The 27,890-nt window shown below is 51.0% G+C and overlaps 2 protein-coding genes across 7 annotated transcripts in view; one reads left to right on the top strand and one right to left on the bottom strand.

Annotated features, from left to right (window-relative positions):
- The window catches only part of ADAR (adenosine deaminase RNA specific), a 38,768-nt gene extending 25,353 nt beyond the window's left edge, over positions 1–13,415 (top strand). For 5 of the 6 annotated variants that reach the window (XM_073222029.1, XM_073222024.1, XM_073222025.1 and 2 more), the window contains 9 exons: positions 4,689–4,914; positions 5,176–5,347; positions 5,673–5,766; positions 6,927–7,049; positions 7,386–7,519; positions 9,212–9,394; positions 9,865–9,977; positions 10,297–10,424; positions 10,605–13,415. In XM_073222029.1, coding sequence (XP_073078130.1) covers positions 4,689–4,914; positions 5,176–5,347; positions 5,673–5,766; positions 6,927–7,049; positions 7,386–7,519; positions 9,212–9,394; positions 9,865–9,977; positions 10,297–10,424; positions 10,605–10,842 — 1,411 coding nt within the window. In that variant the 3' untranslated portion in view covers positions 10,843–13,415. The remainder of the gene's footprint in view (positions 1–4,688; positions 4,915–5,175; positions 5,348–5,672; positions 5,767–6,926; positions 7,050–7,385; positions 7,520–9,211; positions 9,395–9,864; positions 9,978–10,296; positions 10,425–10,604) is intronic. The other variant, XM_073222026.1, reaches the window with a different exon arrangement.
- A 155-nt stretch (positions 13,416–13,570) lies between these two features.
- Positions 13,571–26,473, bottom strand: CHRNB2 (cholinergic receptor nicotinic beta 2 subunit). Its single transcript, XM_017655109.3, has 6 exons — positions 25,740–26,473; positions 24,396–24,541; positions 24,191–24,235; positions 23,669–23,778; positions 21,992–22,964; positions 13,571–18,585 (listed from the first exon to the last, which is right to left on the bottom strand). The coding sequence occupies exons 1-6, from the start codon at positions 25,801–25,803 to the stop codon at positions 18,415–18,417; spliced, it is 1,509 nt and encodes a 502-aa protein (XP_017510598.1). The 5' UTR covers positions 25,804–26,473; the 3' UTR covers positions 13,571–18,414.
- Positions 26,474–27,890: the final 1,417 nt, after the last annotated feature.

Raw genomic sequence — 27,890 nt, forward strand, 5'->3', positions numbered from 1 at the left:
CACTATTACTAGAGTTTCTTGAGTCCTCCTAGAAATTTCCGTGTATAAGCATATTTTCTTTTCTCCATTTTAACAAAAATAAGTGTATACCGTATCTTCTGTTCTACTTACCAGTGTGTCTGAAAGATCATTACAAATCCTATACAGATCTACCAGACTCTTTTGTTATATGTGTTTCATCAGATAGATGCTTGTGATTTAAAAATTGTTTTATTGGACACAAGACACAAAAGGTCTTTTCTAGAATGGATACCATGTACCTACCACCTAGTTTAAGAAAGAGAATGTGTCTGTTAACACCAAAGCCCCAACCTTGCATAGTTGATTCAACCCACTTCCAATGACACTTGGTCGGCCCTGCTGGGTCTTGCTGTTAGAAACACTCCTGCAGTGAACTTCTTGTACTGTAGGTCTCTGCTAACCTCTACAGAATTTTCAGATAAGTATGTATTTTTTCATTTTATATGGCATCCAAATATAAATTTATATGGTGTCCAAAATTTCAGTATAAATTTTCAGGAATGGAATTTCTGGGCCATGGGTCATGTACTTTTTTTTAGTTTTAGGGTTTTTTTTTTTTTTTGTATAGGTAATGACTATTCAAAACAAAAGCATTATTCAAAAAATTTAAAAATATATAAAAATCTCATTCTCAGTCATTCACCCTTTGGCCTAGCTCTCACCTCCTCTCTCTTACACACATACACAACCAACATACACTAACGTCACATTATGTATCCTTCTGGAGTATCTATATAAATACAAGTATAATTCCTTCTTTTGTTTCACAGAAATACATATATACATTGATGTCTAGCTTGCTTTTTACACATAGTAGTATTTTCTTGGAGAGCTTTCCAAATCATTTTGTATCCTTTATATATAAATACAAAGTATTATAGTGTTCCAGAGTACAGGTTCCTCGTGGTTTATTTAACCAGTCCCTCTTGATGAACGGTTGGATTGTTTCCAGAATTTGCTGTTTATCATAAACAGTGCTGCAATGAATAATAACATGTTTGTATGCATTTAAAATTTTGGTAAATATTGCTAACTTTTCCTCTAGCTAGATTATACCAGTTTACATTTCCACCAGCAGTATGTGAAGAATGGCCCTTGGCCTTCACCATCACCAGTATGGTATGGCAAGTTCCCCCCACAGTCCAAAAGTAGAGCGTTCCTATGAAGGCAGAAGGCCTCCTTTATCTTCAAGCTCTGCCTTCACATGCTGTAGTTTCAGTTCACTTCCTTTTTCTCTCCCATAAAATCTTCTATAAAATCCTTCCTAAGACTTTAAGTCAGTCATTCTCGCAGAATTAAAGAACTTACTGTGAACTAGATTGAAGATAAGAAACATTCCTGCCCTTGAAGGTACCACAGACACGAGGCACAGTAGTGCTGTGGCGTGCCATGATGGAGGCAAATGCAGTGTGCTGTGGGCACACGCGCACACTGTGACCAGTATCTCCTGTGAGACAAGGAAGGGTGCATGGAGGAGAAGTACCAGCTTAGTAGCTACATTTATTGGCCATAAGTAAAGCACATTACTTCCTTAATGTGAATTAATGCTGCGTCCTCTTTTTTTCCTAATATCTGAATGCTGGAAACCACTAAGTTTGTATTTCTACCTCAGACCTTTCCAGAACTCTAGATTCCTCTGTCTAGCTTACTTGTCACTTCTGCTTGGATAGACATCTCTAATCTGACATGTCCAAACAGAACTCACTTGATTTTTGCCTTTTAACTTCTTTATCCCCTGGTCTTTCGCATCTCAGTAAATGACTGTCCACCTAGTTCCTCGAGCCACAAACCTGGAGATCATCTTCTCTGCTGCCTTCACCTCCTTGCACCCAGCCATCCTTAAGTTCTGGTTGTTACACCTGCAGTTTCTATCCCAAAGCCCTTGCTCCTCTTTCCACCTCCAGGGTCAGCACACTAGGCCAAGCTGCTGTCTTCTCTTGCCTAAACCATGGCACTAGCCTTCTGGTCTCCCTACTTCATTCACTTCACAAATATTCATGGACTACATTCTGCTTATTAGTACAGGAGCCAGATACTGACCAATAATCCCAATAATAAGCTCACATATTTGGTACTGTTACCAAGGGCTCGATTATATGATGCCGTGAGAATCTATACAGCATGAGCAGAGGGCCTGGGGCCGCCCTTAGGAGTGATGGCTGAGCTGACACCTGAAGGATGATGGAGTGAGAAGAGGCGGAGGAGATAGTACATCACAAGTACTGCAATGGGCAGAGAGCGGAGCTGCTCCCGGGGCAGCGGCAGGCCGGTGTGGGCGGCGCAGAGAGGCTGGAGGAGACTGGAGGGGCAGGTGGGGATGCAGGCCACAGTGCTCCTTCCGCACCAGAGGGGGGCTTGAAGTGAGGGAGTGTCACTTGCTTCAACCCTGACTTTTGCCCTCCTTCCACTATTTCACTGTATTTTTGTACTAAATTCTGTTTCCTACTCTGAGAAAACCATTTCTGACCTTTGCCTCTTTGTCCACCAAAACCTCTCTTCCTCCCTCCAAACCGATGACCTCACCTCACAGTTCACTGAGAAAAGAGCAGTAGCCATAGGACAAACACTCATCTTCCCGTCAGCAAGTCCACCTTCCTCTCTGCCCTCTCTGCTGCCAAGTGTGCCGGAGGCGTCCTCCCCCTCTGCCTGGACCCCTCCCCTGGGCTGCTCCTTCTGTGCCTGCCCCTCCCATGTCTGCACTTGCTGCCTCTGTGGCATCTCCCGTCATGCCCTTGCCTGCCTTTGAAAACCTCCCTGTGACCCCTCATCTCCCTCCAGGTCCCACTCGGTCCTTCCACTCCCTTCACAGCCAGGCCTCTCAAAAGAATAGTTTATTTTATCTTCACATTCTTCACTCATTGCGTCTGGGCTTTTGTCCCTAGCATTCCACTAAAAGGCTACCCACTAGCCATATATGGTTTTTGAGCACTTGAAATACGGCTAGTGTGTCTGAGAAACTGAATTACTAATTGTATTGAGTTTAATTAAAGTCAGCTGCCTCATATGGCTTGTGGCTGTCATGTTGGACAGTACCGCCCTAAAGGATTCTAACTGCGTAATTAGCAAACTCTATCATAGCTACCACCCCCCCACCCCATCCCCCTTGCAGTTGAAAATTGGCACATGACTTTTAACTCCCCAAAAACTTAACTACTAACAGCTTAATGTTGACCGGAGGCCTTACTGATAATATAAATGGTTGGTTAACACATATTTTTTATGCTATATATATTATATACTCTATTCTTACAGTAAAGTAAGCAAGAGAAAAGAAAATGTTTTTTTTTCAAATTGTCACAGATCTCCAAAAAAATTTTCAATATATTTCTTGAAAAATATCTGGGTTTAAGTGGACCCACACCATTCGAATCTGTGTTACTCAAGGGTCAGCCGTATATGATAGCCTATATATCATATAGAAAAATACAGATAGATGTGTGTGTGTGTGTGTAATATATAAAATCTTTGATACAGATAGATAGATACAGATATAGATCTAGATATATATCTTTGTGTGCAAGAGTTTATATTGTTTTCAAACACATAGAACAGTCACAGGGAAAAGTCCTACGCGGTTCCTACGACCCTCTGCGACATCTCCGTGCACTGTCTCGCTCCTAACTGAACTCTAGCCCGTTGGCCTTCACGAACCTGCCAATGGTGGCAGAGAAAGCAACAAAGGCATTCGGCTGCTTAGGATAAGCAAGGAATGGCGAGAGGCTGGGTGTGTGGCTGAAACAAAGATTGATTCCTTTTACTGCCTGAGCTGGTAAAGCTGGTAAACCTTGATCCTGAACCCTTTCTTACACGAAGTTGGATTATCCACAGCTGGGCTCCCCAACAGACTGGGATCTGGTTGAAAGCTACGGTCCTTGAAAGCTTGTCTGGTCAATGCCTAAGCATTTGGTTCCATCCCACTGCGTGTGTGTGTGTGGAGTGCCCCCAGTGGCACTGGCCGCCTCTCTGCCCCAGCTCCACACCTTCCCATCAGAGCTCCTGTGCCCAAGATACACTCTCCTCCCCCAAGCCATCTCAAGGGCAGACCTTGACATTCTGACCTCTCCGGTTGAGTTCTCTTGAGCTAATCAGAATATGAATGAGGACACAGAATCAGGTACTTTAAGTATCAGAGCATTGAGTGACAGGGATTATTATTGTGGGGAGAAAGTTATTCCCTTCTCATTTCTGTGTAAGTTAAGAAGAAAGCCCACATTTAGTGTATTTCTTTAAACCCTCTCTAACATTTGCTAAACTTCCTTTATAATAAAGACAGGCCTAGAGTCTTTGCAGGCAGTAGTATCTAATCAAAATTTAATAACATGATTTTGTCATACCCCATTTTATAGTCACAATTTCCAGCAAGTGATGGTGGTTTCCCATTTACAATAGTGATATGAAGTTTCCGTTTTAAACATGTTTACATTTTTAAAAGAGTCAATTTAGAGAAAAATAATAATAGTCCAGTGCTATCGATCGAGCAGAAATCACATTGTGATTCATGACTGTCCAAACCTGGGAAATGCCGCTTTAGAAACAGAGCTGCTGAGAGTGCTGCGTCCATCTGCCGGCAAGACTGGCGGATCTCAAGCCAGACTAGCCCTTCCCTGCCGCAGCTGCCAAGGTCAGGTGCTTGTCCTTATCCCTTGTGTCTGCTTCTCATCCCAAAGGTTTGTTTACCAAGCGAAAGTTGGGGGTCGGTGGTTCCCAGCCGTCTGCGCGCACAGCAAGAAGCAAGGCAAGCAGGACGCGGCAGATGCGGCTCTCCGCGTCTTGATTGGGGAGAACGAGAAGGCAGAGCGCATGGGTTTCACAGAGGTAACCCCAGTGACAGGGGCCAGTCTCAGAAGAACTATGCTTCTCCTCTCAAGGTCCCCAGAAGCACAGCCAAAGACAGTTAAGACGTCTACTTTTGGTGCTCTCTTTTGTGTGGGGTCCTGCTAACTCCTCTCGGGGGGAGCTGGCTCCCAACTTGCTGTCACATGAATTTTTCCCAGGCTTTAATGTTAGCCTCAGTGGAACACAGAACTGGGACGCTAGATGTGAGAGGGGAAAGATGACTCACAAGTCGAGTAGCACTCAATCTCCCTGCCCACTTGGAGATACGGTGGACGCAGACCAGGCTCTGTGGCCTGATGGGGCCTCCTGTTCCCACAGCTTCCTCTCACTGGCAGCACCTTCCACGACCAGGTAGCCATGCTGAGCCACCGGTGCTTCAATGCTCTCACCAACAGTTTCCAGCCCTCCCTGCTTGGCCGCAAGATCCTGGCAGCCATCATCATGAAGAAAGACTCTGAAGACCTGGGGGTCGTGGTCAGCCTGGGGACAGGTAAGTGGGGCTCTGCAACATGCGCCCCCAGCCTTCTGCCCCCCAGCCTCCTTCACAGTCCCTGGAAGCATATGTCCTTTTCGTTCTCTACTGGAGTCCCATGTGGGTGACTTTAAGGCAGGGGGAAAAGAATGTTTATATTTTGTTTTAGCTACAGTTAATTCCAAGTTGGGAATGAATTCTCATTTCCTAGGTAGAAGTGTATGGGAGTCAGGATCTGATAAACCGAGGCTGTTTCTGCCTTCAAGCCATAAGGACACACAGCCTCTACCCTACCAGCATCACTTTCCTTTGGGAATTTCACGTTTGTTTGGTGCCTTCCCAGGGAATCGCTGTGTGAAAGGGGATTCTCTCAGCCTAAAGGGAGAAACCGTCAATGACTGCCATGCAGAGATCATCTCCCGGAGAGGCTTCATCAGGTGAGTGACATCTGCCGGGCACCACTCCGCTGCCTGCCCAGGGCATTGCTGCCCTGGTGCCCGTCTCACTGGCCCATCATTGCCCCGCCTGCACCAGCCTTTGCTTCTCCAGTCCGTTTGAACTTGTCCTGTGGAACCGATCCCTTCTGTGAGTCAGGCTGCATCCTGCTAGTCAGCCTGCTGTTCAGTGCCTCCCTTTCCTTCTGACTCTGCTTCATGCCCTTTTTAAAAATGCACAATGACCTCTTAGTCTCCAGGGCTTTAGGGACGAGGAGAGGAAGCCTTCCATCTCTATTTGAGGATCTATAAACAACCCCATGGTCCTGCCCACTTTTGCCTCCAGTTCACCCCTTTTTTTAAATTAAGGGATCATTGATATACATTCTTACAAAGGTTTCACATGAGCAATGTTGTGGTTACAACATTCACCCCCACACCCCATTGCATCACTGTCCATCAGTGTAATAAGATGCCACCGAGTCACGACTTGACTTTTCTGTGCTACACTGCCTTCCCCATGAACCCCCCACTGTATGTGCCAATCATAATGCCCCTCAATCCCCTTCTCCCTCCCTCCATCCGCCCTCCCACACCCCTCCCCCTTGGTAACCGCTAGTCCCTTCTTGGGTTTATCCAGAGGAATGGATAAACAAATGAGAGCATCCGTTCTGTGATTCTGCTGCTGTTTTGTTCCCTCCGTTTTTTCTTTGTTCTTACACTCCACATATGAGTGAAATCATTTGGTACTTGTCTTTCTCCACCTGGCTTATTTCACCGAGCATAATACCCTCCAGCTCCACCCATACTGTTGCAAATCAATTCTCCTTTTTTTGAATTGATGAAGGAAGAAACTTGGGGAGAAGCAACAGCCTCCTACAGTCCTTATCAGTTTGCCCTGCCCTAGAATCTCTGTAGCTGCCAGAGCGGGGAGCTCTTGGCAAAATGAAATTGACCTGAAACACTAGCTTTGCTTCAAGAAATGCAGAGGTCTCCCACAGAGGATTTTCCACTGCCTCTTTCAAGCAGAGAAACCGTGAAGGTTCTGCACTGTTCAGGCTCTTCCTTACGTGGGGCTGACTTCCCCTTACTTGTGGTCAGATGATAGAAGAAACTTCTATTCCCAGAATCAAACCTGTCTTAACCAAACTTTCTACTTGTAGGTTTCTCTATAGCGAGTTAATGAAATACAATCCCCAGACTGCAAAGGATAGTATATTTGAGCCTGCGAAGGGAGGAGAAAAGCTCCAAATCAAAAAGACCGTGTCGTTCCATCTGTATATCAGGTCTGTACACTCTTGCCACCAGAGCTAGTCCTGCCGGCCCCTAGGGTTGGGTATCCAAATGGTCTCCTGGCCCATAAATTGGAGCTTATTTGATGGGACAAGTTTGGAAGCCTCCTTCAATGCCTGATATTTACACCCAGCTCTGTGTTTGAGGTACATACCCCTCAATATCATGTGGAATGAGTCTCACATACACTTCTACCCACCTCCAGTGGGTAGAAGGCTTCAGAAAAGTCCCTTGCCTTTTCTGTATCTGACCCTTCTTGAGCCCCAGGAAATTGGAATGGGAATGAAATCATCTGCACAGGTCAGCTTTAACGGATGCCCGTTTTGCAGCACGGCCCCTTGTGGGGATGGTGCCCTCTTTGACAAGTCCTGCAGCGACCGTGCCGTGGAGAGCACAGATTCCCGCCACTACCCTGTCTTTGAGAATCCCAAACAAGGCAAGCTCCGCACCAAGGTGGAGAATGGTGAGTGACACACGTACCTCACGCTTCCCACGGGAAGGCTGCAAGGCCCCACGTCCGTCACAGGGACTAGGACACAGCTGCCGGTTTTTGGCCATTAGTCATCGGAGTACGAGGGTCTTGTGTACAGGGAGAGCAAAGATCCGGGTTCTTTCTTGGAAGGTCTGTGGGAAGATAACGATTCCATTTTTAATTTGGTAGCTGGTGACATCTCCAAATCAGGAGACAGAGGTACCCCCTCTAGAGCTCAGAGGAGAGAGTGTGGCTGGAAATACAGGTTTGGAGTCATCCTCCTGTGGCTGTTCTTTCACTCATGGGAATGGATAGGATCACCTCGGGGGAAGGTGGGAAAAAGGAAAAGAGTGGTGCAAAGCCAAGCCCTAAGGGGTCGGCAGAAAAGGATGCCAAGGGCGTGGCTCCCCTCTGGTCTAGTTGGCTGCTGGCCCTGAGCCTCGCCTGCCAGCAGCTTCTCCTCCGCTGTCCTCTCATGTCTCCTTACTGGCTCCTCACATCCATTCCCATTCCCTTCAGGCCATTCTACAGTCATCAGAGTGGTCCTGAGACAGAAATCAGATCATGTCACTGCCCCACTCAAAACCCTAAAGTGTAAATGCAGAGGCACCATAGGACCCAGCAGTTCACTCTTAGGTGCATCCTCGGGGAACTGAAAACATATGTCCACACAAAAACTGATACACCCGTGTTCCTAGCAGCACTCTCCACAATGCCAAAAAGTGGAAACAGCCCAGATGTCCATCAGCAGAGGAATGGATAAACAAATGAGAGCATCCGTGCAGTGGAATATTATGTGGCCATAGAAAGGAATGAAGTGCTGATTCACACTATAGCACGGCTGAACCTGGAAAACATAGGAAATGAAAGAAGCCAGTCACAGAAGATCACATATTAAATGATTTATAGGAAAAGTCAAGAATAGGCAAATCTATAGAAGCAGAAACTAAATTAGTGGTTGCCTAGGGTTAGGGGTGAGAGGGATGAGAGAGAAATGGGATGGGAAGTGACTGCTAATGGGTAGGGAGTTTCTTTTGAGGGTGATGAAATGGTCTAAAATGGACTGTGGGGAATGGTTGCGCAACTCTGAATAAACTAAAAACCATTGAATTGTATGGCTTAAGTGGGTGAATTATATATCTCAAAAAAGCCATCATCCTGTAGTGGTTCCCCACTACACTTGACATAAAATCAAAACCTGCCCTCACATAAGCTTCAGTACCCCTGGCTCCTTGCCAGCTTCCTGAACAGCCAAACCTCTTGCTTCCTCAGGGCCTTTGCTTCTGCTGTTCTCTGTCTACAATACTGTTGCTCAGTGATTCGTTCTCCTCCTTCCTGACTCAGCTTCCCTGACAGTCCCAGGAGGTTCTCTGAGCTGGCCTTCAGGACAACAGCCTCATAGCCTTCAGAGCACTGTTACCATTTAGAATTCTTACATGTAGATTTGTTTACTTTATGCCTATCCCTTCCTGGCCTCTAGACCCATAAACATTCTAGGAGCACAAGGATCCTCTTTGGTCTTGCTCACCCTCGTTTTCTAGCACCAGGCATCATGCACAGCACATAGTAGGTGCTGTGAAATACATGAAGAATGAATGAATGAAGTCTAAGGAGTTTAAACACCACACCAGGGAGCAGTTTGGTCCAGGGGCCCTGTGGGTCTGACCCGCGTCTCTCCCACAGGGGAAGGCACTATCCCAGTGGAGTCCAGTGACATTGTACCAACGTGGGATGGCATTCGGCTCGGGGAGAGACTCCGTACCATGTCCTGTAGTGACAAAATCCTTCGCTGGAATGTGCTTGGCCTGCAAGGGGCACTGTTGACCCACTTCCTGCAGCCTGTGTATCTCAAATCTGTCACACTAGGTAAGGAACCGGGAGCTGGAGCCAGTCTGTCATTCTGCCTCCCAGATCCCAGCAGACTGCATCCTCTGTTGCCAGGTGTTAACATGGTTTCTCCCGTTTTCAAAGCGCTCTGATGCTGTGGTCGGTAACTGACGTCGACTGCCCGGTGTGCTGTGACAGGAAGGTTGGTTTAGGCAAGCCTAAGTGAGGACATGCCAGGCAGGTGTCTTCAAGATGCATTAAAGAAACACAGCAGCTAGCTTCCTGATTATCCACAGCCCATGGGCTTACCTGGAACCTCATCGTTGTGCTTAGATGTTTGATGATCCCTTGTACATCCAGGGTAGCCACAAGCAGAAGGTGCTTCCTCTTGAGGGAGCTGTTTCTCTGTCCTGACACCTCTGTCTTGTACCTTCAGACACCCCACCTGCCTCTGCCTCCCAGGGGTATTGGTGCAAACACAAGTGTCTGCGTTTCTTTCTCGTACCCAGGTTACCTTTTCAGCCAAGGGCATCTGACTCGTGCCATCTGCTGTCGTGTGACAAGAGATGGGAATACATTCGAGGATGGACTACGACATCCCTTTATTGTCAACCACCCCAAGGTGCTCTAGCCCCATCTGTTGTCCTGTGACATTTTCTCCTTTTTAAGCCTTCCTATTAGCAGAGCAAAACTGTACATTGTAGGCAAGGAGCCTTAGTTGGTGGCCTGAGAACTGACCTTTGCCCCTCTTCAATATCAAGTCTGGCATTCATTTAAATCATGGTGGGGTTAGTATGTCTCAAGTCTTAGCCACACAGAATCCTAAGTATGTGGGAAAGATCATGACCCCACACTGCCTCTTTCCTGAGTCTTGAGTCCCTGCTTTAGAATCTTTTGCCTGAAAGGTTTCCATCTTTCTCCCTTTGTTCTGGGACTCGCAGGTCGGCCGAGTCAGTGTATATGATTCCAAGAGGCAGTCCGGGAAGACCAAGGAGACGAGCGTCAACTGGTGTCTGGCTGATGGTTACGACCTAGAGATTCTGGATGGGACCAGGGGAACTGTGGATGGGTAAGGAGCAGCGGGCACAGGAAAAGCCAAGCCATACATCCTGCCCTGGCTTGCACGGGGGGCACCACATTTGCCAATCTCCAGAGCTCAGAAACTACCCACCCCACCAGGGCCACGTCCCCAGCGGGGCTACCACCTTTTCTGGTCCCAGGTGACTAGCAAGTGCTTTTATTTCTCCAGGCCGCGGAATGAATTGTCCCGGGTGTCCAAAAAGAACATTTTTCTTCTATTTAAGAAGCTCTGCTCCTTCCGGTGCCGCAGGGATCTACTTAGACTCTCCTATGGTGAGGCCAAGAAGGCTGCCCGTGACTACGAGACAGCCAAGAACTACTTCAAGAAAAGCCTGAAGGACATGGGTTACGGGAATTGGATAAGCAAACCCCAGGAGGAGAAGAATTTTTACCTCTGCCCAGTATAGTGGGGCCAGTGGCGGGTGGGATGGGGGTTCCCACCGGGCCGAGACGGGTAGGCAGAGCATTCCTCGTCTCCTCACCTCATTAGTTGAGGATGGTTTTCTTTCTTTCTTTTCTTTTTTTTTAACTGGAACCACAACTGGTCATACTGAGAACTTTGGGTTCCTATTTATCCCGCTTTCTTTGGGAATACTAGGCCAGGTCCAACCAGGCCCCCTTCTCTTCCCAAGCAAAGAGGTAGAGAACTAAGGGGAGAAAAAAGGGGTCTTCTTTCCATCCAAAGCGTTAGCAGTCACTGAGGACCTGCCGCCCGATTCCTCGGCTGTTTCGGTTTTTTCATTTCCTTCCCCTTTGTGTTCGCTACACTGACCTCTCGTGGTCTTGCTTAGGTTCCAGTCAATTAATTGTGTGAATCATGTTGGGCCAGATGCTTTCATTTGTGGATTCTACAGGCCCCTCTGCTTCCCCGCCTCCCCCCTTGAGATTCCTTCCTTGTGATCGTTAAGTTTCTCCTTCTCCTCCAAGAGGGTAAAGAGGTGAACTTAAAAGAATTTGGTGATACATGAATAAGGGCATGAGTTTAAAACTACAGTCAGTCAACTACTGGTGCCAAGCGTGATCGGAGTCTGCAGACAGTGCTCAGCCATCTTCGGATCTTGCACTTTAGCTAGCTTGGGAGGGGCCAGGGGGCTGGGAGGCTGCTACTCAGGAAGTGTGTCCCTCCCCAGGTGGCAGGGAAGGCCAGGACCAGTCTGACCTGGCTAAGGGAAGTGCCCAAGCAGTAGCGGAGCCCTCCCCTCTGGGGGTGACACAGACCACGTCCTGTGGAGCATAGACATGCCTTGAAATGATGCCAAGCTCCCAGCTGCCCCTCCTAAAGCATTCCTAGGACTCTATCCTACCAATGGGGCACAGCAGGGCTGCAGACCCCAACCAACTGGTAGAAAAAAATCCAGGGTAAATCCTAGAGGGCAAATCATCTCTGCTCAGATAATCAGGACTCAGCATGAATAAGGGCAAATGATCATATTGAGTCAGATCACTATTCCCCCCGGTCTGTGTCTCATGACGGTGACAAGGGAAGTTGACCAAGTCATGTGTAAATTAGGAGTTTTTAAAAGAGTGCCATAAATGTTGATTCTGAACTGCTACAGTTAACCTATAATTAATTGCACAGATTTAAAAATCAGACAATTTTCCATCCATCCGAGTGCTTTTGTTTAGTCAGACAGCTTCAGAAAGTTGTTCGTGGGCAGGTGACAGTCCTGAGGTCTCCCTCCCTGTCAGGGAATCTTCGTAGAGTTGACAGACAGCAGTAGCTGTAGGTGGAAGGGCAGGTTGGCCTGAAACTTTGTGAGGTGAGACCTTTTGTCTACACCTCAAACTAACAGTGACTCTTGTGGTCAGAGCCTCTGGCCTCTTTTGGAGTCTGGCTCAGGCCTAAGTCACCAGACACTCTTAAGAGAAGTGCTAGGGCCCTGCCACCTCCAGACCCAAGCCTGCCACTAGATGATTCCTCTGTCTCCATCTGTGAACATGCCAAGTTAGGGTGGATGATTTGCATCCTCCCCAGGCTCCACAAACTACTGACTAGTTAACCTTCTGTCTGTCCCACATCTTCTGCAGTAGATAAATCCACATCACACTTCCTGGAACTATTCCCTCCGTACTTTTGACCAAAACATAACCAAAATAAGAAAACCCAGATTTTTAAAATACACTAAGGATGTCCTGGCAGAACACACAAGGGTCTCAAGGAACTAGTAGAGAAACATGCCTGTCTTCTGGGGGAAGGGATCTGCGCCACCCCAGTCCTGCAGACCTGCTGCAGGCACATGAAATCAGTCCTGCCCCAGGAGGCAGCTCGTCTGCCTGGTTCTTCACACTGGAGGGCACCACCTCCTGACTTCCCGGAAAGTCCTGTCCCTCTGGTCCATTCTGGGCGTTAGGGTCTCCTGCATAGCTCCGACTCAGCTGCATCGCCTTCCCATGGGAGGAGGTCTCCAAAGATGAGAGCGCAGCTCGCCCCAGGGCTTTGTCTAGCAAGCCTGCAGCGGTCTGCTCCTGCTACAGGAGGGCAGCAAGGCATTCCTTACCCACGTGCCGGCTGGAAATGAGCCTTCGTCAGGCCCTGCACGGCCGCACTCGCCCACGCCCAGTGCCCCTCTACGTGACACAGGATAGGAGGAGGCAGAGCGCCCACCTAGAGTGTCCTCTTCACTTTTTTGTCCAACCTTTGTTTTTAATAAGCAGGACCCCTTCTTCTCCCATCCTTTTTTTTTTAATGGCCTTTGTAGTTGATTTGTCTGAACTGTGGCTATTGTGCATCCTTTGAATAATCACTTGTAAAAATTGTCGCTGCTTGAAGCTATTTCCTTTACTCATGTTGAAGGGACTTTCTTGGCTTTGGGGGTCTCAGCAGTGACCCCACCAGCAGAGCAGGGAAGAGCCCAGGCATAGACTTGGGTGCCGTGATGGCTGCAGTCAGTTTTATGATTCTGCTTTATGTGTCTCTTGACAACCGTGACTAACAATATACATTCCTCGTAAATAAAAGAAGAATCTTAATTGTTAGAAAGCCTCAGTCTTGCTTTCTTGGGGGAGGGGACAGGGAGCTGTGGTCCTGGCATTTCTGGTAACAGCACCAGCTGCATCCGACACAAGCTGGGGACAGGGTTGGCCTCAGCCCTTGGGAAGGAGCAATTTCAAAGGGCCTTCCTGGGAGGAGAGTTTGTGTCTGGATGGATGTGCATCAGGCACCCTGAGATACTTGCACAGCTCTGCTTTCCCCAGCAGAGCCCACCACTTAATGTCTGTCCCCAGACACTTCATAATGCAAGATTTTTGAGGCCTGGAATAGGAAAGCATCCCTGGAGACAGTATCACACATCACATACACAGCTGACCCCCTCCTGCAGCGTTTCCCTCCAGCACCACCAGCAGTGTTCTGCTGCAGGAATGTGCTTAGTTGGAGCGAAGTTGGAGCTGGGACTTGGACTGGGCCGGTTGCTTTTCCTTCAGATCTGGAATTTTTCTCTATCCTGAATTTCAAAGAGAATGCACCGCTTTCCACATTGTAATTTAGTCTAGAACTTCTCTAAAACTCATCCTTGACCCCTGCCCTCTCCGTTCCCAGGCAGCTCCTTGTTCCTGGGAGGGAAATACAGTATCCAGGTCTTTTAGAAAGTGGTCAGTTTCCTTCATCCCCAAGGCAAGTGCCAGACTCATCTGCAGAGGGAACAAGTCTGTCCCCACTACGTATCTCCACGTGGGCAGTGAAGCAGGACTGTCCTACAGGAGCCCACGAGGATTTCCTTCAGCTCATCATTTAAGATGCTGTTCACCCTGCATTTCATCATTCGGTCAAACCTGTGTTCTGGGAGCAGGCCCGCCCCCCTCATGGACCACAGCCTTGACTCCTGGACTGCGTGAGCTGAGAGAGGAGGCCCCAGCCATCCTTACCTCTAGGAGGCCTGCCCTCACCTCTGTCCTGCCCTTCGGGGTCCCTTTTTCAAAAGGCTGCTCTCCAGGAGCTGTTTATGGTCTCCATCCATGTGGCCATTCCTTTTCCATCTGCTGAATGGACTTGTAAGGCAATAAATCACAATAATTGAAGTTATCACTGACCTTTAGATTCTTGAAATGTCTTTAGCCCCTCACAAGTCCAGTGTCCCCAGCATTCTCCCCTTTTCCATATTTACCAACCCTCCCCCCACCCTCCACTTCCAAATATAACAGATAGGACGCAACTTCCTTTACGAGAATCTGGAGCTCCCAATCAGCCTGGCCTAGAGTGGGCTAGAACAGTGCAAATAGTCCAGGAGCACAGACATGGGAGGCCACGGCCAATGTGGGGAGCCGGGGGGCACTGAGGGTGGGTGAGGGCACTGTCCTAATGGTTGCAGGCCCTACAGTCCCTGGGAACCGTGTGACTAGCATACTGGTCGCTCAGACCTGCTGGGGTGAATAGTCCAAGTGGCTGCTTGTCCTCAGTCTGGTCTGAGGGGGTGACTGGCCAGCACCAGCTGGGCTGTGAGGGACGCTGCAACACCAGCCCAACTGCCTAGAAGCGGAGGGTGATGGTGGAAACTGAATCAGCTCCAGCTTGGGGAGTGAATCCAGAGAACACCCTGAACACCACCCCCTTCTCTTTCCTCCTACATGCCTCAAAGGCCCAGCAAGAGCGTGGGCTCTGGGGTCGGGCCTGGGTCTCAGGCCAGCACAGCTCACCAGCCGTCACTTGGTCCGAGCTGTCAACAGGGGCCCTTTCTCTACAGGGTTGTTGTGAGGAGTAAAGACAGTGTATCTGGAGCAAATGGCACCCAGCAGGCCCAGAGGAAACAGTAGACGATCCTGGGACTGGGAGGAAACAGAACAAGGAGTCAAGGCCCCCATTTCCCCCACAGGGCATTCCCTATTTCCTTAGAGGGAAACGACCTTGCCCTTCCCCCACAGACTGCTATCTCTGCAGAAAATGCCAGCTGGGGGTGCTGCCTGTGTCTTGTTTGCTTTTAAATTTTCAATAACTTCACACCAGCTGTTCCAGTTTTAGGTGCCTCACTGCCAGGTGAGTGCCTTCCTCCCGCTGCAAGGCCTGTCAAAGCAGTTCCACTTTTCAGACAGAAATGGTCAGCAGACCGCACATGGAGACGATTCCAGCGTGTTTCCTGGCTGCCCCCCTCCCATGCCCACCATGTTCAGATCCTCCTTCTCAGATCTGGGGCCTGTGGTCCCCGCCCAGAACTGAGCTGGGTGCTCAATTCTCTCCAGAGACAGCCGCACCACGGATGGGAGCATGGAGCTTCCCTGACACCAAGAAGAGGTCAAAGGGCCCAAGAGTGAAAGACAGCGGTTCTCCAAAGCTGCCCAGTGCCCTGCGGGTGCAAACCCTGTCCCAACATGAGGTAACACCACGCCCTCCTCCTTCCACCTCAGCCCTCCCCTCCTCCCCGCTGGCATGGACCCCAAAAGGCTGCATCCAGAGAGGGAGGGAACGGCCCCACCCGAGAAACCCTGCCCGGTTCACCTCTTTATAGACAGCGATCCCTCTCTTCCTGGCTGCAGCCCTCAGCCAGCTCTGGCATGCCCATTTTACAGATGAGAATGAGCAAGTGCAGAGTTCAGTGCTTATACACGGCCAGGCAGCCATCTCTGGGCCTTGGTTTCCGTATGTGTCACACGGCTCATGGAGAGGAGCTGGGCCAGCTGTTGGCTAACAGCCCCTCTCGCACCGTTTGGTGACTTACTTGGAGAACAGTCGATTGCAGGAAGTACTAAAAGCAGGAAAGCCTCAGCAGCCCAGCCCTGGTGAGAAGCCTAGGAGCACCAGGCCGGAGGCCACAGCCTACCCTCCAGAGGGAGGCCCGCATCCTTCAGGGGGAGGGCTCCTTTCCAGCTGCTGCTTCAGGTTTCAGGATGTTTCTACAGGGCAGTGAGTTTGAGGCGGGTCCAGGCAAAATACAGGCAACTCTCAATCTTTTGCTCCAGAAGGGAGTTTCCACAGTGCCGAGACACGCCCCCCTCAGAAGATATATCCCTGAGCCCATGCTGGCAAGTGGGGCGTGAGCTGAGGCACATCTTCCCAGCTGCTGGCCGCCTATCCAGTGATGTCCTTCCAGTGAGCACAGGACCAGATCAGCCTGGGGGCCCTGAGCACGTACCTGCATGGGGAGGAGCTGACCCAGAAGGGAGGCAGGGCCAGGCTGGAGCTCAGCCCAGGGACGGAATGTAACTTTGCTGAGGACGCTCCAGAGAGAGGCCCATCCATGGGACTCACCTGAGAATTCCCTGTAACGCTCACCTCCAGTTGCACCCCCCCAGCTCCAGGCCCTGTTTCCCGGGACTTGGTTTGCTCGAGGAAGAGATAGGGTAAAGGAGGGCCCGGGACGGGGACTGGCATGAGAGGTGACCCCATTCCCACCAGCTCTGACCCCACATTCATTTAAGCGTCTAGCTGAGGCAGGAACAGGACTGAGCTTTTCCACAAACATTACTTCACCCTCACAGCAGCGCCATGACGCGGGCATGTACAGATGAGAAAGCTGAGATCTAGCAAAGGAAAGAGACCTGCTCAAGGTGGCTGGACGAGTAAGCAGCGGACTAGAGTCCAGACTACAGAGCAGACTGCAATCCAGACTTCCCTGGACAACAGCCACCTGGAAGTACTAAAAGTAAGGACTGTCTCTGCAGCAGCTGACGGGCCTCCCCAGCGGGCTGTGATCCCTGCCCCGCTATTTGCCTAGTCTGACTCCTCCCACCCACCGCTGTGCCGGGAGGAGCAGGAGTCCAGCTGGCCTCCGCGGGACAGCAGGCCCCCGGGTGCACTTGGCAGACTGACCCCTCTGCGACCAGCCACCTGCTGACCAGGCAATGAGCCCAGACTGGGCCCACAAATCAGAGCCACGTGGGGGAGTGGGGGCAGGAGATCCTGTATGAGGTCTGTTTCCTCGGCTAATGGGCCAGGTGGCCTCCAGCCGGTCCCTGGGAGCTGCGTCAGGATACAGCCTCCAGGGACCACAGGACAAGAAGCCGAAGGCTGTGCTTTCTGGGGAGCCGGTAGCAGCAGGCCTGTCCTTCTGAAGTTCGGCTTAGACCCTGCTCTGGTTTGGTTGGGAGGGAAAAGAGGAGGGGCCGGAGCAGGAAGGACGAGCTGCGCGCTGAAGCCCCGGAGCAGAGGCAGTGCTGATGTGGCCCCATCCTGGCCGCGCCACTCCCTGCGCAGCTGGCCTCCAGCCGCTCCCTCCCGCCCGGCCTGCTCTGCTCTGGGCAAAAAGGCTGGGTCTGCTTAAAGGTGACATCCTTAGTTTACTCACGTCAAACAACCAGTCAGTTCAGTCGGGGGTGCGGGGAAGCTGTGAACTTGCACAGAGTCCAAGTATTTGGACCTCAGGCTCCAAGGAAGTCACCCAGAGACTCAGAAGTCAGAGGCTTTCCTAATACCTTGCCCACCACACCCCGGTCCAAAGAGGAAAGGAAGGAGAGGGACGTCTATGAGGTGCGGAGAATTCTTCACCCGGAGAAGGGACTGGGCTTACTTGCCTCCCCGGAGTCGGACAGCAGTGCCAGGCTAGCCCTCGGGCAGCCCAGCTGCCTCTGCTTAGGCAGGCGCAGATGTCAGATCCAGGCCTCCCCCCTCTTGCTTCTCCCTTCTGAGCTACCATTGCATAACTGGAGCCTGTCCCACCTCCCCTCCTGCCACAGGCCCCTTCCCCCTGCTCTGGAGGCAGTGGAAGATTCTGTCCCCTTCTCGGCCCCTCCCCCATCACACTGTCCTCAGGGTGGAAGGCTCAGAGGTCTCTGTCCTCCACTTCCCAGCCTTCTTCCTGGTCCAGCAACACTATTGCCCGGGTTGGTACAAGAGGAGGGCGGCAGCAGCCAAAACACAGGCAGCTGGTCCAGCCGCAGGGTGGGTGCTGGCTGTGTGGGTGGGGGTGTGAAGGAGTGGCTCCAGACGAGGTGATAGGATGGATCGGCGGTGGCAGCGCCCCTCTTCCTGGCAGCTCACTTTCCCTCTTCCCCCCAAAACTATTGTCCAACAGTGGGCAGAGGGGTGAAGGAGGTTGGAGCTGGGGAGGGCCTCACTTGGGGCTGGGAGCCGAGTGGTCTGTGTGGAGGAAGGTGGCGGTGGTGTAGTTCCGGAAGAGAGGCTGCAGGAACATGCCGACGGTGCCGAAGACACAGACGAACACGAAGATCCAAAGGAACAGGCGGTCAATCACCATGGCAACGTACTTCCAGTCCTCACTCACCTGGAAAGAGGGGACAAAGGAGGCCCAGGTGTCAGTCACATGATGCAGGGTAGGTCAGAATGGGCATAAGGAGGTCCCACCACACGTGTGCACACACATGCACACGTACTCACCACCCCTTTCCCTCCACAATAATCCCAGAGTGATTTTCCCAAAGCCTGGCTCAATCTTGCTTGCTTAAAAGCTTTTAGTGGCCCCACAGCCTTCAGGGCCCATCCAAACTCCCAAGTTTGGATTCAGGATACCCCATGACAATATGAGCCTACCCCCTGTCCTTGTCCTATAGCCCAGACATGCCAAACCCCAGCGTGTCCTCTCAGGTCTGTGTGCCTTTGAATGTTCTCTCTGTCTAGAATTCCAGTCTTCCCTTCCTCTACCTGGTGAACTCCCACACATCCTTCAAAGCCTAGATCAAATGTCACCTCTGCTATGAAGTGATCTCACTTGGTCCCCCTGATCAGACTGAACCACTGGCCCCTCTGGGTTGCCTCAGCATTGTGTACACAGTGCTATCACAGTATTTTACTGCACTGTACTGTCATTTCGATTTGCATGTGCTCCACTCCAGCAACAAGCTCCTTAACTACAGGGACCTGATTCGTGTTTGTAATTCCAGCATCTGAAACACAGAGTGTCAGCAAATGGGTGTTAAATTAGAGAATGAATGGCTGCCTCTGCAGGCCTCCTGAGGTGACTGGACAGGGAGCCCCACCCAAAATCACCACCTTGAGCACACGGGCACCAGAGGGTACGGCCTGGGTTCCCAGATGTGAGCAAATCAGTCAAAAAGAGAATAACCACCTTTTTGGCTTGAGAGCCATCACAGGGTCTACATGAAAGGCTGGCCTCCCCTCAGAGCTGCTCCACCCCAGCCTGAGTCTAGACCTTCGTGCATATGTTCATCTCCAGCCCAGCCAGCTGGGGTGTGGGAAGGAGACAGCTGCACACCTTCATTTAGTCAGCAGCTGAAGAGTGACTCATTCATGTCACACTTGTGCCTACTATGTACCGGGCACCAGGCTAGGCAGTGGGGATATGACTGAGAGCACAAAATGCATTCCGTGGTTTACAGTCTACCGAAGGAGAGGGACACTAAAGACAAAACAATTATACGCTGCTGAGTGCCTTAAGGAAACAAAGGACTGACAGAGAGAAATGGAGGGGAACATATAATTCAGGGTGTGGTCTGGGGAGTTAGGGTTTGAGGAATTGACATTTAAGGTAAGATCTGACAAGTGAGAAGGAGCCAGCTATGGCAGGAATACATGAAGAAACAGTTAGACAAACCCGAACTGAGGGACCTTCCATCGGCTGTACCCTTCAAAATGTTTATGTCAAGAAGCACAAAGCTGAGCAACTATTCCAGGTTGAAGGAAATAAAGAGATGGGACAACTAAACGCAATTCAAATGCAACTGGATTGGGGTGGGAAGAAGCTACAAAGGACACTGATACATAGGAAACTGGAAAACTTTTAATAATGGACTTTGTATCAGATCAAAGTATTGTACTTATGCTAGATTTCCCAAATTTGATCACTGAACTTGGGTTACACAAAACAACATCCCTATTCTTAGGTGAGACACACTGAAGTATTTGTGATAAAGGGTCACGATGTCTGCAACTTACTCTTATTTTATAAACAGTAGAGCAATAATTTAAAATAGTAGCAATAATTTTTAAAAGGAAAAAAAGGTCATTCCAGGCAGAATCCAATATGTGCAAAAGTCCTGAGGCAGGAAAGAGCTTAGCTTTAGAACAGATAAGCTGCTGACCTGAGCAAGAGGAGACAGCACAAGGTGAGGAGGAGACATTGTCCATTTGGATGGAAGAGCACAAGAGCTGAGTCAAGGAGACCATTAGGAGACTGCCCTGGTCCAGGCAAAAGCTGATGGAGGCCTACAGCCAGGGTGCTATTGCAGATGGTCAAGAAAGAAAAAAAGCTGGAGAATTATTTTGGAGTCCTGTGCTCACAGGCCAGGACTACCAATTATCTGTATGGTCCAGGAGGTAAGAGAGAAAGAGAGGAGTCAAGGATCACTCCAGGTGTTTTGTCTAAACCACAGGGTGGATGGTGATGCCATTTAGTAAACGATGGGAAGATTGGAGGAAGAGCAAGTGGGTGGTGGGCATATAGATCAAGCACTCCGTCTTGGGCATGTTAAGCTTGAGATGTCTGTGCAACACCCAAGTAGGTCATAGCATCCTTAGCACCCAGCTCAGTAAATGCACATTACTTCAGTGGACTGCCACAGGGGAGGTGGAGGTGGGTGATGCAGCCAGATGAGCCCCTGCACCCCCGCATCTCCCATTCCGCCTCTCCTGGCTCTGAGGCTCCTACTCAGTCTTCCCCAGCCTCAGGGCCCTTCTTTCTCCATAAGACCCTAACCTGCTCCCTGGCCCAAGCCCCAGCTCCAGCCTGATATCCTGTGCTCTCAGGAAACAGAAACTCTAGGCTCTGAAGCCACCCCTCTCCCCACCCACAACCAATAGTTGAAGAGATAACCCCCGACCCCCACACGCCCCATCTCCCCCATGCCCTATTACCCCCAAACCAGAATGGCTGCAGGACCCAGCAGAAACCTGGCCAGTCACCATGACAACAGCATAGCCACAGCCTGGAACCAGCCAGGTAGCTGGAGATTGTCTGCAAGGCAGGGCCAGCCACAGCCACAGTCCCCAGAGTGAGGGGATGGCAACTCATAGTCTCCCTCCCCACTCCCTGGCTCGGTGCTCAAGGACTGCCCTTTCAGGGGGCCGATGCAGAAAAACCCTACCTGCAGAAAGCTGAGGGGTGGCTCCAGGAAGCCCTTGCCTCCACCTGCCCCCACCTCTATAAATATTACACAAGCTGTCTCCAGGGACCCAGAAGAGCAGAAAGGGTTATTGATTTGGGACTCTGTCCTCTCTGCCTCCAGCCGATTCGTGGAACCTCTTAACCCTTCCCCCCAACACACACACCTCTTCTATGGCCCTCAAGTTTGCCCTCCACCCTGGGGCGTGGGGGATGGACACAGAGGGCTCATTCCTCGTGCGTAGAGTGGCAGATCAACAACTTGGATTTGGGAATAAAAGGGGCAGGGAGGGGCCCGTGGGGCCACAGCCCAGCTGCAAACCCTGAAGGGACCCCTCCCCACGCTAAGATGCTACAGCTGAGGCATTTTGCCCCGATACTAGTCCTCGGGAAGTCGCAAGGTCATTCTGTACCGACTCCAATTTAAGCCGCCTCCCGAAAACCAGCGGAGAACCCAAGTCACGCCCAGGCGCACAGCACCAGGCCAGACTCACATTTCCTGCACCCTGCACTCCTATTAGCTTTGTGTGTCTATGCAAAGCCGCTGCTTTCCAGATACCGAGGGCCCGGCAGCCTCAGCATCTCACTCCCCGACTCCCCGAGCCGCACTCACGCTCTGGTCCTCGTCCTCACTCCGCATGTGGTCCGCAATGAAGCGAACTCCTTCTACCGCCTCCCGGAGACCGCAGCTGCACGGTCCCCCAGGGCGCCCCGGGCCTGCGGCCGGCGTTGGCTCAGCCCCATACGCCCCAGCCAAGCCCTGGACGGAGGCGCGGTTGACGAAGCACGTGCAGGAGTCGGCCCCCGGGGCTTCGCGGAAGAACAGGGCACCTGCGCCCTCGCGCTCGCGCTGGCGCCGCCGCAGGCGCAGACGTTGGCGTGCGCAGTGGTGGCGCGGTTGCTGCATGAAGAGCAGCGTGGGGAGCTTCTCCAGAAAGACGACCTTGACCCAGGGTGCCATGGTGTGCGTAGTGGGTGAGCGGTGGTGCACGTTGAGCACACACACACTGGTGACGATAGAGAAGGTGACGAGCACCATGGTGAACATGAGGTACTTGCCCACAAGAGGCACGTCGAGGGAGGTGGGCGGCACGATCTTGGAGATGAGCAGCAGGAAGACGGTGAGCGCCAGCAGCACCGAGATGCACAGCGTCATCTTCTCACCGCAGTCAGACGGTAGGTAAAAGACAAGGATGGCTAGTGAGGTGATAAGCACACAGGGGATGATGAGATTGATGGTGTAGAAGAGTGGCTTGCGTCGAATAATGAAGTCGTAGGTGATGTCCACATAAGTGGAGTCGTCTGGGTTCTCATTGCGGCGGCCGGGCAGCGCCACAATGTCCCACTCACCACTGGGAGTGAAGTCATCCAGGCTGGCCACATCACTCTTGAGCACTAAGTCAATCTCCGTGCGGTCGTAAGTCCATGAACGGAACTTCATGGTGCAGTTCTGCTGGTCAAATGGGAAGTGCTTTACTTCGATCTTGCATGCGCTCTTATAGATGGCAGGTGGCAGCCAGAAGATGCTGCCGTCATAGGAGACCACAGCGTTGGAATAGAAGGACACCTCATACATGCCATCAGCACTGCCAAGGGATAAGCACATTCAGCCCTAAGCATTCCTCTACCCCCCCCCTTCAACCCAGCCCTGACTGGGAGAGGAGGAAAGCCACGGGAGATATGGGGAGGGGAAACCCAGGTCTAGGGGTAACCATCTAGAACTTTAGAGAAGTGGAGCAAGAATTGAGCAAGAAGGGGATCTGTGTGGGTCAGTGGGAAAATGGGGTGTCCTGATTAGGAGGCAGTGAGGCCAGAGTGAGAAGCCCCACGCTATGAGGGGGGACAGTGGCAGGTGGGTGAGGAGATGATCCTGCTAGTGTTTTGGATCTTGGAGGTAAGAGGGAATTATTGCAGGGAAGGGAATGGAATCTGGAGGAGATACCAGGACCTCCAGGTTCTTTGATCCTGCCCAAGCCTCCGACAGAGCCTATTCCTAAATCAGTTCAGGCACTGAGGACTGTCCATCCTTCTTTGTATCCCAGTGCAGCTCCGAACTCTGGGACTCCTTATTGTCTGGGAGGGGACTGGCCCCATGGCCCAAGTCACCTGGGCTATCCACATTATACTTTACTGCTCTGGGTCTGTTGGTCTAGGTAGTGAGTGCATCTGTGCTCATAGAAAGTCCCTTCTCTCCCCAAGCATAAGCTAATATACTTTCTCAGAGACCTCTTTCCTCCCTTAGCACTCTCGTGGTCTCCTCAAGCCTTCCCATTGCTCCAGGGCCACCTACTTGTTGTACAGGACCACATCTGGGAGCCAGATGTGTTTGGAAGGGAGCCGAACTTTCTTCATGTTGTCGAACTCCTCAGGCTTCCAGGTGAGGCGATAATCCTCCCACTCCTGGGAAAGGGAGAGAGGGAGGCAGCACCAACCTCTGCACCATAGGGGCTCAAAGTCAAGGACTGGGACAAGAAAGGGCCCATCTGGCTTTCAAAAGCCACTGCTTTCCCACAGTGGCTTCTCTACCCAGAAAATGTGTCTCACAAGACACTTTCTCCTTTAATTTACATAGCTAAACCAAGGTATTATATTAGAATGTACATTCTCAAAGGAGAAAACAAATCTTGCAGAGTTTAACATGTTCAAAGTCACAGAGCTGGTAAGTGAAAGAACCAAGATTCAGATCCAGTTATTTTAAGACAGCAAAAGTTATCCTTTCTGCCTCTCTAGAGGAGATTAAAAGAGGGAAAAGCACATGCTAAAAAAAAAGGGTGGGGAGAAACCCAGGGCTGTGCACAGGAAGAGCACTAACCTGGGTCAGCCAGACATTGGTGGTCATGATCTGCTCCCTCTCATGCTGCAGGAAAGAAGAGACACCTCTGAGAAGGGCCCTGGCCTCATGTCCCCTCCCGCACCTCCCCAATCCTTGGGGACTCCAGAGGAGTAAGTATAAACATGAGCACATCCTGGCTGTGCTGACTTGAGTAGCTGGGCAAGAGTTTAGGAGCCCCACTCACCACACTGATGAGCTGGGCCAGTGATACCATGAGCTGTACGGTCACCAGCTCAGAGCCATTGGTGGCTGGACGGATAAGCTTATTGTAGCGTGAAGGGTCCAGGAGATGCTCCACCAGCCGCTCCTCTGTGTCTGTACCCCAGACTCCTGGGCAGGGCAGAGGGGTGGGAAAGGAGGTGAATAATTAGGCAAGGAGGACCCACCGAGGATGCCACCCTCCCTGGGCAAGTGTGACCACCCAGGCCCAAACAGGAGGCTATAGCTTCCCACTGCTCCATGCCTAGCATACAGCAAAGTACTTAGGTTACCCATAGGGGGAAGCCCCTGTGAGACCACTGACCAAGGGGCCCAGACAGCCCCACACAGATGCCTCCAGAATAAGAACTGGTTCTGCAAAGATTAGTGGAGACTGGCTCTTCCTGCAAGAAAAGGGTGGTTTCAAAAGATGAGATTTCTGTTTCCCTGGCCTCTCCTAAAATATACCTTGAATCAGGGGAAACTTGGGAAGGTGGAAAAAAAAGACTGGAGGAGAATAGTTATTTATGTCCCACCACACACCCTTCCTCCTCAGTCAGTGCCCATCTATGTACACAAGTAACGCTATGTGCCCCCATACGTGACTGAGGCTGTGACCCCATCTCCCACCCTCAAAGGCACTGGGTTGGAGTAGAATAGTTGAACTGCCTGAGCTGTAGGTTATGGCATAAGATACCATAAGATACCAACTTCCACACAGATGGGAGCCCCATGAGACGGCATGCAGGTGTGGAAAGCTTATTAGGTTTATGTTCCCTTTGTACCTGCCCCTCCACACTACCTCCTGCAACTCTGCACAAATGCACCCCACCCTCGAGAGCTCCTCCCTGCCCTCAGCCTGGCAGAGCTCCTTCTCTCCCGAGTCTCCTGTCCCACCCTACAGAGTTGAGAAGTCACTGCTCTTCTTTTTGCCCCTGTGGAGTGACCAGTATCAGGAGCCCAAAGTGGAGGACAGGAAATAATGGGGAGCCAAGGGAGGTTGCTGAGCCAGGTAGGTTTCTGGAGATAATGCTTCTGGCAAGAAGTCAAATGGCATCTCAGACACAATCATAGTCTGCCCTCCTGCCCCGCCCCCAGAAAGCCTGGGGAGACCCCCTCCCTCCATCCTCTCCGGGCCCACCCTCTCCCCACCACCATTGCCCCGGTTCCGTCTCTTCCTTACATCATTTACTCCTTCAGTATGTCCTCCTCCCAGTTCAGTATCGCAGGGTCTCTCCCCTAACTCAACAGACTCCCCCACTCCCAGGGATCCCTCCCTCCACCTTCCAGACTGACCAAGGTGAGACAGAGAGCAACGACCTGTCCCTACCTGAGCACAGCCCGAGAAGGCAGAAACTGAGAAGCAGCGCCATGGGGCCGGGGCGCAGGGCCATGCCGTGGGCATAGCTCGCCAACTCGCCTAGAGCGGCTGGAGCGCGCGGCTGGCCGAGGGCCGCCGGCGGGGCGCTGTCCGTGGTGCTGAAGCCTCCGACACGCCGCCCGTGCCGGGCCGGAGCGGGACCCAGGTGGAGCCGGGCCTGAGCGGGGCCCAGGTGCTGCTGTGCCGGCCGCCGCGGCGGTTCCTGCAGCGCAGTGAGCTGCGTGAAAGAACCAGCTTCTCGCTTATCCCGATCTGAGCAGGCGGAGGCTTTTCCGGCTGTTCTTCCAGGGCATTCAGCTGGGACGGTGAGGGGGCGGAGTCTCTGCCCCGGAGGCGGAAGCACCGGATGCCAGAGAAAAGGGGTTCCCTGGCTGGGATATTCTGCCTGTCCTGCTTAGGCAGGGTGTTCGTGATGTGGAAGAAGGGCGACTAACGCGACGGTAGAAGGGTTCTGAAGCCCCGAAGCTGGGGCAGGACGTGGGGGTTTCTGAGAAGGAAGAAACAGAGTAAGATAAATAGGTCAGGGCTCGCTTAGTACAGGGGGACGGAGTGCCAGAATGAGGAGGCTGAGCCGGGAGGAGTTTCTGGAGTCCCCATCCTCCTTTTTCTCTCTTACCAAACCCAGATGATCTGCTTCCGGGAAAGGCTGAGAATGCAACTGGGCAAATGCATTTTAGGCCCTTAGAGAAAGAGACAGGCTGTGGGTTTGCTGTTTAAAGAAAGCAAAGAACTTTGGAGTCTGGGAACAGGATCCCCTCGCTTGTCACCTTTTCCACCTCCATAAACTCCCTTAAAAGCCAGGCTTCTTCACAACTGAAGGACACAAACAGCAGCAGACTCACAGACTCCAAGAAGGGACTAGCGGTTACCAAAGGGGAGGGGTCAGGGAGGGCGAGTGCGGAGGGAGGGAGAAAGGGATTGAGGGGTATTATGATTGGTGCACATGGTGTGCAGGGGATCATGGGGAAGACAGTGTAGCACAGAGAAGGCAAATAGTGACTCTGTGGCATCTTACTACACTGATGGACAGTGACTGCAATGGGATGGGGTATGGGCGGGGACTCGATAATATGGGTGAATGTAGTAACCACATTGTTTTGTAACCACATTGTTTTTCATGTGAAACCTTCATAAGAGTGTATATCAGTGATACCTTAATAAAAAAAAAGCCAAGCTTCTTGCCGTCCTCCAGGAGTTCTAAGGTGGTGGCATCTGGACATCACCTAAAAAGAAGGCAACTTTCAAAAGTGGAAGGATAAATGGCCCTTATCAATTAGCCTTTCTCACTCCCATTCCCTTCCATTCCAGTCTTTGACTGCTGTGTGACAAGGGGGATCAGAGGACCATTTCACAGAGGCCAGCCCAAGAGTGAAGCTAATACAAAGAAGAGCAAAGATGAGACAGAGGAAGAGAGGTGTCAAAACTCAATGACATCTTTGATCTTGAAAGCCCTGAACTTTTAGCTTCTGAGCTGATAAAGGCTTCCCTTTTTTATTGGATTCTTATCCTTTCAACCAAAAAATTTCCAACTAAAGCAGCCTTAAACATCAAGGCTTTGTCTTATTCCATCTCTGCTTACTTCTCCAATTTCAGAGCCATTACCCTCGGCTCCACACTCCAGCTACTCGCAATATCTTTTAAGATCCTTGGACATTCTGTCCTTCCCATCCTCCACACTTTAAGACCATTTAAACAGGTAGTTTGTTTGGCTCTCTAATCACGTGTTTTCTCTCAACCACCTTCTAGTTAACTTTGAACATCTGGCAGAAATGTCAGTTCCTCAAGGAAGCTATGCCTGGCCGAGGTCTATGTCAGGTGCTCTGCTATTTGTTTCCAGAGGATGTCCAATGAACAAGCAATTTAGTCTAAGTTGGTGGCTGCCTCTCTTGTTAGATCATGAACCAGCACAGCACCTGGCATATCCTAGGACTCAACATATAAGGAAAAAGGTCTAGTACAGGACTGACATCTTTTCATGTGTAGGAGAAAATTCCTCTCTAAAAGCTCAGCTAAAAGCAACTTATGTAACATCCTCAGTTCCTGGAATTGAGGGGTACAAATAGGACAAATACTAGAAACAGACTGGAGAGAAATGAGATG

This window comes from Manis javanica, chromosome 14 (genome assembly GCF_040802235.1).
Source record: "Manis javanica isolate MJ-LG chromosome 14, MJ_LKY, whole genome shotgun sequence".
NCBI classification, from domain to species: Eukaryota; Metazoa; Chordata; class Mammalia; order Pholidota; family Manidae; genus Manis; species Manis javanica.